The sequence below is a fragment of the Agrilus planipennis genome, unplaced genomic scaffold, assembly GCF_000699045.2.
Source record: "Agrilus planipennis isolate EAB-ADULT unplaced genomic scaffold, Apla_2.0 scaffold37, whole genome shotgun sequence".
Lineage (NCBI taxonomy): Eukaryota > Metazoa > Arthropoda > Insecta > Coleoptera > Buprestidae > Agrilus > Agrilus planipennis.
In genome coordinates this window covers 369,401-383,726 of record NW_020438995.1, presented here as the reverse complement: position 1 = coordinate 383,726, position 14,326 = coordinate 369,401, and the positions used below count along the sequence as shown (strand labels likewise).

Sequence of the window (14,326 nt, the reverse complement as noted above, 5' to 3'; positions counted from 1 at the left end):
AATAGGATAGTAAAATTTAGAAGTGACCACTAAAATATTTAAATAAAAAGTGGGAAGATTGCGTAGGTATATTGTCGCGGGTGTTACCGTTTAATCAGAATATTTAATTAAAAATCACCAATTTTGTGGAAGTGAACAATTATGGTGTAACGACGTATTATAAATTACCGTAACATTTTTAATGTCACCAAAATTAAAGTGTAAGTTCAATGCCCCATTGACACAATATCCATCATCTAAATTAAGACGGGCTCAACTAGTTATCCATATTTACTAATTTCTAAAATTATAAAAATTTACAGTTATATAGTGAAATTATATATGTATTTTTTAAGTAATTAAAAGAATTATATTTGAAAGGAAGCCTTTGGATCACCATTTATTCGATAGGCGCTTATGTATCTTTTAACTAGGCTTTTTGTCTTTTAATGGTACATTTCTGCTTTTAGATCTTTAACTATTGAAATTAAAATTCTTAGATTTTTAAATTATTAAATTTACCTATTGCTTATGCCCATCACCTCACGGTTGAGCTACTTTCTTAATTTGGGGGTCATGACTCCATGGATTACTCTTGTAGATAAATGCCAGTTCAGCTTCTATTACTATTATGATCATAATTTACTTAAACTTTACAATTGATTTGTAAAGACTTGTTTATAGTTTTAAAATACTTTTTTTTTGTAATAGGCTCACATGATTGTTCAATTCGTCTGTGGCATTTAGATAACAAAACATGTGTACAAGAAATAACAGCTCATAGAAAAAAGTTTGATGAAAGTATTCTTGATGTGGCGTTTCATCCGGGCCGACCGTTTATTGCAAGTGCTGGTGCAGATGGTTTGGCGAAAGTTTTCGTATAAGTTCTTTGTGGATCTGTGAAATTGTAAATTAAGTAATAATAGAATTAGAAAAACATAAGTGAGCCTCAAAACGTATACATAAAAGTTGTAAATAAGTACGTAGACTGGTGTATATCTATTTTATTTATTTTATGGAAGTTAATGTATATAATTAAGTCTTTGTTATATTCCAATCAAAATCTGTTATTTTGCATTACATTTATCATGGATGTACACTTTTCATTCGAATTGATGTTTTCCTTTAGCATTTTAAACTATCTCTATGGTTATATTACTAACATACTGTCGTTACATACTCTAATTTCACGATTGATTAGTTTTCATTAAATTTTATCTTAATAAAATTTAAAAACGCTTCTTGAAGGCATTAAATCACTACAAAAAAGTCGATGCAACTATTTCTAATGCTTCTATAAACAAGTTTAGCCATCACTTGTGGCATTTGTGTGAAAAGACAGTCATTCTGTCAATTTTTGATGATGAAGTTGACGACCAAACTAAGATAAAAATGATTGCCAACTTCCACAGGGACAGAAGCTCCGATTTTGGCAAACGCTTTATCCCATCAAAAGAAGAACTANATATCTAATATATGCTATCTATTGTATTAGTGTAAATAAAGTTATTGAAAATAATTATATGCTAGAACCCTTTTATTACAATATGCGTTATACTGGAAGTGACGGCTTGTGCTATAACTGTAAATGTCTTCTAATATTCATTCATCAGGGGTTAAAAGTTGAAAGTTCTTATTTTTGAAAACTACAGCTAACGTTTTGTTTCATATTGGACTTTATCAAGGCTAGTCTTTTAATCAGTGATATTTATAGCAGATTGAAATGTTTATTTTGTAAAGGTGCATATTTTTTATATGCCAAAACTAATAGTTCGAGAAGCAACCGCTGAAAATGTCATCTGATAAAAGGGAATATTATACAAAGAAATAAAAGCAGCAATATTTACAAAACAGAAAAAATGTTGGAGGAATACATAATAATGGAAGGAGATTTTAACTCAATAACTACAAATAAGGATGGGAAAGAAAAGGATATGAACATGAAGAGAATAGACTAAGTTAAATTAGTAAACAAGGAGGGGAAAACGTTACTGAATTGCGTTTCCGATAATGGAACGTTTGTACTAAAGGAACTAATAGAAAACTGAAGAAGTTATAGATAGAACGCAGGTGGCAGATAACAATGAAACAGAAATATTATGTTTGAAACTAAAGCAAATGAAAAAAGAGAACAACATGAAATTGATATGTGAGAAAGCTGTTCTGAAGAAGATATTTTAAATTATAAAAGGAGATTAAGAGAAAGAGAATGAGCGAACAACTGGATGAAACAAAGAGATAAAGTTAGTACTTCGTATAAAGAAATAAAATAAGGTGGACATGAGTAATGATAGCGAGAAATGGTAGGGCAAAGAATGTCACGTAGTAAAACTGGAGTTACAGAAAAAATGGAAAAAATACATAGAAAAAAAAAATTAATGAGAACAGAATACCATCAATGTAAGAAAAAATACAAGAAAATAATAGAAGAAAATAAAACGCACGATATAAAAAATATTAGACAGATGCAGAAAGGATAGAACGAGAAAGAAGTTTTGGGAATTAATAGACAAGTAAAAATACAAAGACGGAGGAATGGATTGAGCACTTTGCCAAACAATTGAGAGGAACAATGGTAGAAAAGTAATGAAAAATGGATAAAGAAAGAAAAAAATGAGGATAGGGAAATACCATTAGAAGTAGAAGAAATAATAAAATGCTGAAAAAGAAAACGGCGACAGGAATAGAGGAAATTAAAAATGAGACCTAGATGTATATGGGTGACTGAGAATAAATAGAAACTTACAAACAGTACTAAATGCAATGGAGATGAGGAATTTCCTAAAGAAAGAAAAACAGAAACAATAAAGCCAATTTGCAAGAAGGGAGACAGAAATAAAGCAGAAAACTACAAAGGAAAGATTTTAAAATTAAATAGAAATACATTGAAATACTTTCTACAGCGGAAACAGAAAAATTGGCTATAAAATATTCGAAAAGAGCCTCAAAATGCAAAAAAAATATTTAATTCAGAAGCTAATACATTTCAAGAATGTATAAAAGTTAAGAATAATATATTGAATATTCAAACCGAAGAATGAAAAGTCACAAATGAAAGATGGAAAAAGGTAAGACAAAATTTTTTAATAAACAGAGGATGGGCGATCAAGATGGAAACTCGAAAAAGTTACAGGTGTATTGAAATACAATAAATAACCAAAAAAGAAGAAAAAAATGAGAAACTTAATATTCCCTCAGCAATACAAAAAAGTATGAAAATAAAGGGGAGGAAAAACCACACGAAAGAGCAAAGACTAAAAACGAATTTGTTTAACAGTAAAGTTTAGACTAGGAAGTGAGAATAGGACGGCAAGCTACTGAGAAGTGTAGAAAAAATGCAGGTTGAGTAAATTGGAACCAGAGACGATCGAACACATACTGAGAGATGTATATGTATGTATATATTATGACGGTTACATACTGTATCGTCTACGTTGAATATATGTTGTACCTGGTTATCAAATAGTTTTTTATTATAATTGTGTGAATTATTGGTATTTTCATGTGCTAATTTTATATCCTTAATCCAACCTTTTTTCATTTGTTTTCTTAATTCTTCTGATGCGGAAGTTATTATTGTAGCATCTTGATGTTCATATTTTCCAATGGGTTATGGTTTGAATACACTATAAATTTTTTCCGGATGAGCCAGTGGTGCCAGTATTTTACAGCTTCTTTTATTGCCAAGTACTCCAAATATATTGCTTTTTTCCTTGTTTGTATTTCATTTCATTTCTTTGAGAAATATGCTACTGGCATATCTTCTTTTTGCTTGTATTGCGTCCGTAAATATTTTAATTGGTAAGTTACTTACAAGGATTAAACTAGAAAATCAGTTTAGTTAACCTAGACTACATCATCATACTAGGAAGAACTTTCGACGACCACCTCCGAAACATGACTGAAGTCTGCATGAAATTGTCAGCCGCAAGATTGAAGTATTAAGATAAGCATCCTGTTTAAAAGTTTATGAACTTTCTAGGATAATTGTCGATGCCAATTGGAGGCTACTGGATTGTATTATGAGGGTTTGAAGAAATAACTTGACCACCTTCGTTTTTTTGCGTTTAATAACTTTTATTATAAGTAGAAACACAACACAAATTACAAATAAAAAGAATAACTTTAAATAAGGACTAGAATTAGCGAATTCCACTGCTATTTTAGGGTAACAAGAGCATGCGTGCGTTATCACTGGTCTAATGACGCAGTTTATACGGAAAGGGATCAATCTACCTTACTCATTACCTTCCCATCGTTAGAGGGCGCAGAATACATTAATTCTTTGAAATTGAAGTTGAAGTAACAGCTTCAATTATTTCTGCCTGTGAGATACTTTAGTTGCTGGCCATGTAAACACACCTTCGGCCGTTTTTAGTTTAAGTACCCTTACCTTTTGGTCTGAGCCAGGGTAAAAATGTAATATTCTGGCTCAAGACCAATTAAGTAGTGCTGTATTGTCTTCCTTCAGAATAACGATATCCCCAACATTTAAAATTTCTGCAGATTTGAGCCATTTTGGGTGGTTTAAATATTCAACACTCCAGCGTTTCCAAAAGGTTTGCTGAAGCTTTGATCGTTGCCAAAATGATAAACGATTTTCGTTTATATTGTAGCGAGCACGAGTGTGTTTGTGTGCGATCGGGTATACGTGTGCGTGGACGGCTTATCGAATCGCCGACTAGCCGCGGGTGCCTTTCTTCATGTGCGCCGTATTTGTAAATGTGTGTGTCGTATCTGCGTTGTGGGAAAACAGTTAAACAGTTCAAAGAAAAACTAAACGATCCGGATATTTCTAGAGGGTTCCAGAAAGGAAACAAAAGATTATATAAAGGAATAGACGATCGCCGGGTAGAGTGCTGCCCCAGCTCCTAAACTGGTATCGGAAATGGAAACTTTCCATTAACGAGACCAAATAGGAGGCAATTTAATTTTCTCGTAGGCTCCGAAAACCTCCCTCCGTCATTGTCAACAACCGCCCCATTAATTGGAGCAGTTCCGTCACCTATCTAGGCGTCGTCTTAGACAGATGCCTAAACTGGCGGCTCCACATTAAAGCGACCCGTAACAAGGCTCTGGGTGCATTCATCGCACTTAAACCTTTCTGGGGCTGCGCCCTTCCCCATCGCCTGAAACCTTTGCAAGGTACATACATGCGGATTCTTCGCTCCGCACTTAACTACCCCTGGTTCATCAGAAACACTCAAATTCTGATTGAAACCGGTTTACCTTCTCTCCCCGAGGCTGCAATCACACTCGCGGCAAATCTCCGGGCCTCAGTCTCAGGCTACCCAAACTCCACCATCTCGGCACTCTCCAACTTCGCACCGAAACCCAACCACCGTTTCCGAAGGCCCTATCACCTTCTACAATGAGCCGCCCTTTTCCGCTCACTTCTATCCCCTAGCTTCGCTTTTTAGCGCGAGTGTCCATCCAGCACTTCAGAGATGGACCACCTACTTCGGTTTCCTCCCCAACACTCCCTTCTACCCACACTCAACCCATTTCCCATCTCAACCCTATCTCCAATCCCCAGCTTTCCACTTTCTTCCCGGAATGAGCAATCCACAGGGTTTATCTCCCCTTGAGGAGGGATTTTAGTCGGTAAGAATCCGACACTACCTCCCTTCAGGGGGGTCTTTTGAAGATTTCCCCTCCTCGAGTAAAAAAAAAACCGAGTAGAGTAGAAATAAACTGACCGTTGCAGAAGTGAATCCAGAAATAAATTGACAATTGATAGTGATAGTAGTGAAATAAATAGTGCAGTGAATAGTGATATATTAATAATTAACGTAAATAAATAGTTGTTGTCATTGTCAGTCTTAGTAGTTAATTTTGTTAAACCCACGAACATTACAATATCATAGAAATCTTTTTCAGTATAACCTGTTAAACTGCTACCTATTAAGAAGTGTCTTGAGGTAAGACAATTTGAATCTGATGGATCGTTCGACAAACCACAAAGAGGGCGCGAATCCAAAATCGCTTCAATTTAAGCGAGAACAGTACTCAATTATTCAAAAGTGAAATAGGCGTTTCCGACTATACGCCGTATGTGAACTTGACGCTTTTGATAGCGACTTCCCAAATTCCTCCCCAGTGGGGGCTTCGAGGTGGAATGAACTTGCACTGTATTTTATCATTTGCTAGTAAATTTTTAACTGTTCCTTGGGTTTGTTTAGATTTAAAAAATTCATGGAACTCCTTTAAGTGATTGTTAGCCCCAACGAACGAACTATAAATAATATAAATAATACAAGGATTACNGCTTTAATATTAATATTTACAGATAGCATTTTGCAATTTTCTATTTCCCATTTAAATGACGTAGGAATTGTTCCTTTTTAATTTTGTAATTTTATGACTTGACAGCCAATTACCGTACAAGAATGAACAAAGCATTTTTTGTAGAGAATTGCTCTGTAAAAAAGGTGTGATTGAAGATTTTCGTATGTTTAGCCGATATATCGATAGTTTTCGATATGTCGATATTTTCGATGATTATCGATATCGATATGTCGATACATATTCGTTGATAATGTAACTATTGCTATTTTTATCGATATATCGATAAGTATGAATTATTATCGACAAATCGATATTTTTGCCCAGCATTACTGTACAGTGCAGTCCTGCTGCAACCTGGGGGTGTAAAAAGGTACTCCAGTTAATGAGCTGTCAATGATAAAGAATCTTATCGACCTTTTTTATCGAAAGCTTCAATTAACGAAACACAAGTTCCTACTCGTGACGTTCGCAGGAGCTGGTATGAAGAGAAGCCAATTGCATGTAATGTCGATTACTAGTAGTCTGCTCTCCTTACTTATCATTCCATTGTCAAAGTTAGTACTATTATCATAAAATACAAAGAAGTTTATTTTACCCACAATATGCGGACATGGTGACCATATATGGACGGTGCAAGGAAACTGCGCTGACGACATCACACAGAAAATGTGGTATCGCACTCAAAGGTGAAAACTACGTATCGGTACTGACGAATAGAAAATAACCCCGGTTTTTTGTACCATTATCGAAATACGCCATACGCGTGATCGTGTTCGACACACCACACCTACCAGTATGTATTCTTCATTTAAAGTACATACAATGAAGATACTGTGGGGGGAGTTTAATTGTGTAATACGAGTCTGATTTGAAAAACAGCACAAATGCCAAGCGGCAAACTCTTTCCTTCCTTTTTTATATCTTTTGTGCCGTTCTCTAGGAACCGCAGGGACCAAGCTATTGTTGTTAAGTTATACCTGTGTTGCTTTTGCGAATTGTACCGTTACAGTCACCGTATAATATAACTGGTAGGATAATCCTTCTTTGCCTAGTTCTAATACGGAACGCCACAGTATGTAGAGACGCAGCGTTTTACAATTACGCTAGATAATCCTAGTCATCATTGCCAGAGCAATTGGGGCTTTCGATAAGGTCATTACCCTCATGATTTATGTATATCACTGGCTGGTGCGAGATGACTCATTCTATTTCTTTTTCATGTACCTTCTTTTCCCTTAATTTTCCGGGAATACTGATTAAACACTAACAATTGGATTCCTTAATTGTATTCTAAATTCAAGGTGGTGATCATGCATGTAATTCTTTTAATGCGAATTTAACATTATAGAAATACAAACAATGACCGAAAGAAACGTACCAAAAGCATTCGTGTTGAGCGGCAACAATATGTGCTGCGAGTTGGATAAAATTTAATTAGAGCAGTTTCAAGATGAGAAGTACCTGACACACGTGACCTGCGCGAAAGGCGAAAATACGTACGTAAAAATGGTCTTTGGCGTGTCGTTCATTTATCATTCTGTTGTACATGTGTATTGTTCACGGTCACATTGGCTTTTCTTTTGTTTCTCAAGTGTTTATATCAGTTAAGAATTCAGCTCGGTGTTCTTTAAAGGAAAGTAAGTTATTTTATTTATTTTTTCCAAATGAAAAAACTCGGTAAAACGGAGCAAGCAATTCATAACCAAGCAAGACTACCGTATTTCCAGGTGGATAAATAAATGAAATAAGTAATCCTTGTGGCGAAGGCGAAGGAAATACATGTCGCCAATAAAACTCGCTCTCAAAAGAGCAGTTTACGCATAGGCGGTCACGTGACAGGTTTTTCTCTCTCATTGAAACTGTTATTCGTTATCAGACTATAGTCGTAGATTCGTGTTTTTAACAAAAGACCTTGAAAAAAGGCTTTAAGCAAAAGTAAATTATAAATTTGTAGTTTTTTACGATATCTAGTATATGTTATGTTTCGCTAGAAATGCGACTAATTTTAAAAATGTAAAGGAAGGGAATCGTTTCTGTCTAAGTAACTTTAGGTAATCCAGTGTGTGCAACATAAATATTTTGTAGAAATTTTCAGGAATGATTTGTAATTATACTCTACTTAATTATTTTTTAATTAGGTACCGTTACTTAACACATTTACATCTGAACAAGACGGTGTGCCATCAAGTATTGACTTCATTAACGACGAAATTAATCGTATAGTTGCGGCCTACAATAGTTCTCATTGCATCATATTTGATACTGAAACTACAAAGCCAGTGCTTAGGTTAGAATCTGGACAAGATTCTGTTGGGAATATTAATAAGCAAATAAATAGAGTTGTATGTCATCCAACACTTCCCTTAACAATAACTGCACATGAAGATAGACATATTAGATTTTGGGACAACAATACTGGTAAAATGGTGCATTCCATGGTAGCACATCTTGATGCTGTGACGTGTTTAGCAGTTGACCCGAACGGACTCTATCTTTTATCAGGTACATTTTTAAGTTTGCATTAAATATTTTTTAGGAAATTTTCAAGGTTAATTTTCTTTTTCTGAAAGAAAATGAAATCTCAAAAGAGAAAACATGGAGGAATATATTGAGCTTCTGTTTCTGAAGGCTTACTTAAATTAAACTGACATAAAAATTAAACACATATTAGAGATATAAAAAGAGTTTTAGGCAAAATCTGATTATTACTAATTATTTTGTTATTGTTTATATAAATTTCAGTATATTCTCATGTATATATTTATTGCTAACTGCAAAATTTCATAGTATTTGATAGGGCCTTGAAATGGTATACTTGTCACACCGAATCTTTGACACAAACCATTTAAATAAAAGACGCCCCTAATCAATTGTGATTATCTCGATTTAACATTAGGGGAAAAAATGAAGCATAAAGATCATTAAGTTCTAACTTAACAAAAGTTGTAACTAATTTAAATCGAAACGGAATATATACTCACTAGGGTGTCCCTTAAATTTCAAGTTCGATATATTTTCACGCATACCTTCTCAAAGGTTTCGTACTGACCTCATATAGTCTAGAAAAAAATATAAGCCCGATTTATAAGCGATAACCCGTGCCGACTTGCGATTTTAACTTGCCAGTGCAAGTTACGCGGGTACAGCCCTGCAAGCTGTAACTACGTGTTTTATTGTCATTTCATACCTAAATTTTAAGGTTGATAGTTCGTGATTGTTTATTGCGTAAAGATGTCTGCAGAATTACGGAGTGATAAACAAAATATTTTCCTTATCGGACTGCCTACCCACCAAATAACTGGTGCAAAATTACCGTCTGCTCGACAAGTTCTTGCAGTCCTATTTTACAATATTCGTGAAGTCAAGCTGACCGTTAGTGAAAGTGCAAATCTTGTGATAAGAGAGTGCATTATATTTTGGGAAAAAGCAAGAATTCCCACTAAGGCATTTCCTAACTGTGTGAAGAAACTTGTTGATTTATATCATGTTTGGAGAGAGCTGCAAAAAAATTGTAAGAAAACTCAGGTCACGTTCAAGAACCGTGAAAATAATTTTAAAATAGACCTTGATAACTTATTCGATATTGCACATGCCGATGCCTTTGAGAAAATGAAAATAGAGGAAGACAAAGTATTTCTTAAGAAACAAAGAGAACCAGGTCGACCGGGGTGTTTAGGTGGTGTAGACAAAAAATTGGCGGAGAAAGAAGAAAGAGTTAGGCAAAGACGATTGAAAGAAGAGGAAAGGAAGGCAAAACAAATAGAGTTATTGACTGTTGCATCTACTTCTATTGTAGATAACTTGGAATGTTTAAAAGATTTGGACGAAGAACAGATTCCGAATTCGAACTCAGCATCCTGGACATTCCCAACCCTGAAAAAAGTTCAAAAAGAGGTAGAAAGAATCTCATTACTCCTAAACTTGTCGCAGCTTTAGATAGATGCCAGTTAAGCATACGAGACTCCGTTTACATTCTTCATGCGGTCGTAGAAGCGCTTGGTTTGAGCGTCGATGATTTCCCTATCAACAAATCCTCGATTCAACGAATTCGTACACAGACGAGAAAATCTAGGGCAAAAGCAATAAAAACGGACTTTCAGAACAACTTACCTGAAGTAGTCACAGTCCATTGGGATGGAAAACTATTACCTGGAATAAATCTACGAAGTTCTAAAGAAGAACGTTTGCCAATTATTGCTTCATTTGATGATAGAGAACAGCTTCTTGCAGTACCTAAACTAGAGAGTTCATCTGGAAAACATCAAGCTAAAGCCGTTTCTACTGCTCTATTTGACTGGAACCTTCATAATAAAGTACAAATAATGTGCTGCGATACAACAGCTTCGAATACTGGCCGTTTTAATGGAGCTTGCGCTGTTTTGGAACAGACTTTAGAAAGGGAACTATTACTTTTCGCTTGTCGTCATCATGTTTATGAGTTGGTCCTAAAAACAGTTTTTGAAACCAAGATAAAGCAAGTTACTAGTAGCCCAGATATTCCAATCTTCAAAAAGTTACGTGACAATTGGAAAAACATCGACTCCAGTGACATTAAAGTACCTCTGTCTATCGTAAAAAAACATGTTTCTGAGGCAAATATTACATCTTTGCTAATGTTTTATAAGTTAGAATTGGACAAAAATTTTGTTAGAGACGATTACCGGGAACTCGTTGAACTATGCGTTATGTTTTTTGGGTGGAGATACAGAGAAGAAATTAAAACTCAGGCCTCCCGGAGCTATGCATCAAGCACGATGGATGGCGAGAGCGATCTACTCTTTAAAAATATGTTTGCTTGAGTCCCAATTGAAAATGATTGCGAAGGATAAAAAGGATCTACAAGATGTTTGCTTATTTATCGTCACATTGTATGTTAAGCCGTGGCTCGAATGTACAGTGGCAACAAAAGCACCTAACCAAGATTTGTGCTTCTTGAAGGCATTAAATCACTACAAAAAAGTCGATGCAACTATTTCTAATGCTTCTATAAACAAGTTTAGCCATCACTTGTGGTATTTGTGTGAAGAGACAGTCATTCTATCAATTTTTGATGATGAAGTTGACGACCAAACTAAGATAAAAATGATTGCCAACTTCCACAGGGACAGAAGCTCCGATTTTGGCAAACGCTTTATCCCATCAAAAGAAGAACTATCCCAAAATTTGATTGGTAAGCTATATAATGCTTTTTGGCATTTCTTGTTTTTGTTTTTTTTTGTTATTTAACCTGTTTCTTTTTGTTTCAGATATGACGCTCGATGATTTTGTTTCGGTAAAAAGCAAACAATTTTTACCTCGACTACAGATCGATGACAGTTTTCTTCAGGAAGATGTATCTACTTGGAAGCAAAATTCTGCTTTTTTGGAAGCTAAAAGAAGAATAAGTCGTTTAAGGGTTGTAAATGATACTGCTGAGAGGGCTGTCAAATTAATGCAAGATTTTAACGGACATATCACGGCTGAAGAAGAGCAAAAACAATTCTTGTTACGCTGTGTCCAGGAACATAGAAATTTGTATCCGGACTGTAAAAAAACTACACTTAAGAATAAATACCCTTGCTGATTTTTATTATTTTATGTATTTAAATAATTATTAATATAAGCCTTATTTTATTTTAACCCTTCTTTACTTAATTTTTTTTCATTGATAGTAATTTTATACAGAGCGAAATATGAGGACAAAACGCGATTTTTGATAAACTTTGCGACTTGGTCGGCACGGGTTGTAATCAACCTAGAAAGATAAAATTTCATATTTAAGTATGTTTTAGCATTCATAAAAAATGTAGAGGGTATGCATTACAAATTTCTAAAAAAAATTTTTTTCGCCATATAAGGGACACCCTAATACTCACATGTATTTCAATAACATCGATATTGAAAAGCAGTAGGCAAGTACGTAACATAGCTCTTCCGCTAAAGTAATGTGTCGACATCTGAGGAAGTGCACTTTATTGGTGAAAAAGGTGAACTACGTATAATTCTCAAAAAGAAACTGCAGATTGTATGAGAAAAAAGATTTATAATCAAATCCATTGGTTTTTTCGTGATTTTAGCACACATTTTTAAAAAGTTATAAAAATCCCACTTTTATAAAGCGTTAATAACCAATAGCGGCTTTTGTCGCACCTTTCTTAATATTTCATACGTTGTATTTTGTCAGAAGGAAGAGAAAACTAAATTTAGATAATTCTTGATTTCATTTATAAATGCTTGTTTTAATATAGGTACCTATACAATTTGTGTAACTTCATTCCTTGTATGTTTAAAATATTCCATCTGAATCCACAATTAAACATTACGCCTTAAATTTAACTTTTAACACGTGCAATAAATTGTACTAAATGTCCAATACGAAGATTACTTGAAATCGGTGGCAAATTTACAAATAAATACGATGATGGTTTTTTCTTAATTTTTCCCTTTAAATTTGGATAACTAGAAGGAATAGTTTAAAAAAAGAAATATAATATCTGAAAACCAACAAGCAAGAGAATGGTCCAATGTGGAAAATTAAAACTTCTATGAAAATAAATAGACTGCTTTGTGTTGTTTGCTCATCATTAGCTGAGAAGAAATGCACCACAGACATGGTCCATATCTATCTAATTATATGTAATTGTATCACTTATCACACCGTTTTTGCTTTGCAGTCACAGAGTATAAAAATAGGATAGTAAAATTTAGAAGTGACCACTAAAATATTTAAATAAAAAGTGGGAAGATTGCGTAGGTATATTGTCGCGGGTGTTACCGTTTAATCAGAATATTTAATTAAAAATCACCAATTTTGTGGAAGTGAACAATTATGGTGTAACGACGTATTATAAATTACCGTAACATTTTTAATGTCACCAAAATTAAAGTGTAAGTTCAATGCCCCATTGACACAATATCCATCATCTAAATTAAGACGGGCTCAACTAGTTATCCATATTTACTAATTTCTAAAATTATAAAAATTTACAGTTATATAGTGAAATTATATATGTATTTTTTAAGTAATTAAAAGAATTATATTTGAAAGGAAGCCTTTGGATCACCATTTATTCGATAGGCGCTTATGTATCTTTTAACTAGGCTTTTTGTCTTTTAATGGTACATTTCTGCTTTTAGATCTTTAACTATTGAAATTAAAATTCTTAGATTTTTAAATTATTAAATTTACCTATTGCTTATGCCCATCACCTCACGGTTGAGCTACTTTCTTAATTTGGGGGTCATGACTCCATGGATTACTCTTGTAGATAAATGCCAGTTCAGCTTCTATTACTATTATGATCATAATTTACTTAAACTTTACAATTGATTTGTAAAGACTTGTTTATAGTTTTAAAATACTTTTTTTTTGTAATAGGCTCACATGATTGTTCAATTCGTCTGTGGCATTTAGATAACAAAACATGTGTACAAGAAATAACAGCTCATAGAAAAAAGTTTGATGAAAGTATTCTTGATGTGGCGTTTCATCCGGGCCGACCGTTTATTGCAAGTGCTGGTGCAGATGGTTTGGCGAAAGTTTTCGTATAAGTTCTTTGTGGATCTGTGAAATTGTAAATTAAGTAATAATAGAATTAGAAAAACATAAGTGAGCCTCAAAACGTATACATAAAAGTTGTAAATAAGTACGTAGACTGGTGTATATCTATTTTATTTATTTTATGGAAGTTAATGTATATAATTAAGTCTTTGTTATATTCCAATCAAAATCTGTTATTTTGCATTACATTTATCATGGATGTACACTTTTCATTCGAATTGATGTTTTCCTTTAGCATTTTAAACTATCTCTATGGTTATATTACTAACATACTGTCGTTACATACTCTAATTTCACGATTGATTAGTTTTCATTAAATTTTATCTTAATAAAATTTAAAAACCAGTATGTCATTTTTACATTTCTATAGTTTATAAATTGGATTTCATAGCTTAATGGAAAGAGTCTCAAGAAGATTACAATGTATGTTAAGTACTTTTTGTATTTAAAAAGTGAAATATGTATGTATATATTTCTAGTTTACTATTTGAATCTGTAACTTTATATCTAATATATGCT

The 14,326-nt window shown here is 33.7% G+C and overlaps 2 protein-coding genes across 3 annotated transcripts in view; both read left to right on the top strand.

Annotated features, from left to right (window-relative positions):
• Positions 1 to 13,826, top strand: part of LOC108745127 (striatin-3) — a 27,711-nt gene extending 13,885 nt beyond the window's left edge. For both annotated transcript variants that reach the window (XM_025975761.1, XM_025975762.1), the window contains 2 exons: positions 8,406 to 8,769; positions 13,625 to 13,826. In XM_025975761.1, coding sequence (XP_025831546.1) covers positions 8,406 to 8,769; positions 13,625 to 13,797 — 537 coding nt within the window. In that variant the 3' untranslated portion in view covers positions 13,798 to 13,826. The remainder of the gene's footprint in view (positions 1 to 8,405; positions 8,770 to 13,624) is intronic.
• Positions 8,777 to 13,615, top strand: LOC112904792. The gene is made up of 2 exons (XM_025975763.1): positions 8,777 to 11,437; positions 11,514 to 13,615. Exons 1-2 carry the CDS (start codon positions 11,008 to 11,010, stop codon positions 11,828 to 11,830), a joined length of 747 nt encoding a protein of 248 aa, XP_025831548.1. The 5' UTR covers positions 8,777 to 11,007; the 3' UTR covers positions 11,831 to 13,615.
• Positions 13,827 to 14,326: the final 500 nt, after the last annotated feature.

Coding starts and splice junctions, on each gene's coding strand:
- LOC112904792 (XM_025975763.1), top strand. CDS start 11,008: ATGCATCAAGCACGATGGATGGCGAGAGCGATCTACTCTTTAAAAATA. Junction 11,438..11,513: donor ACTATCCCAAAATTTGATTG/GTAAGCTATATA, acceptor TTTTTGTTTCAG/ATATGACGCTCGATGATTTT.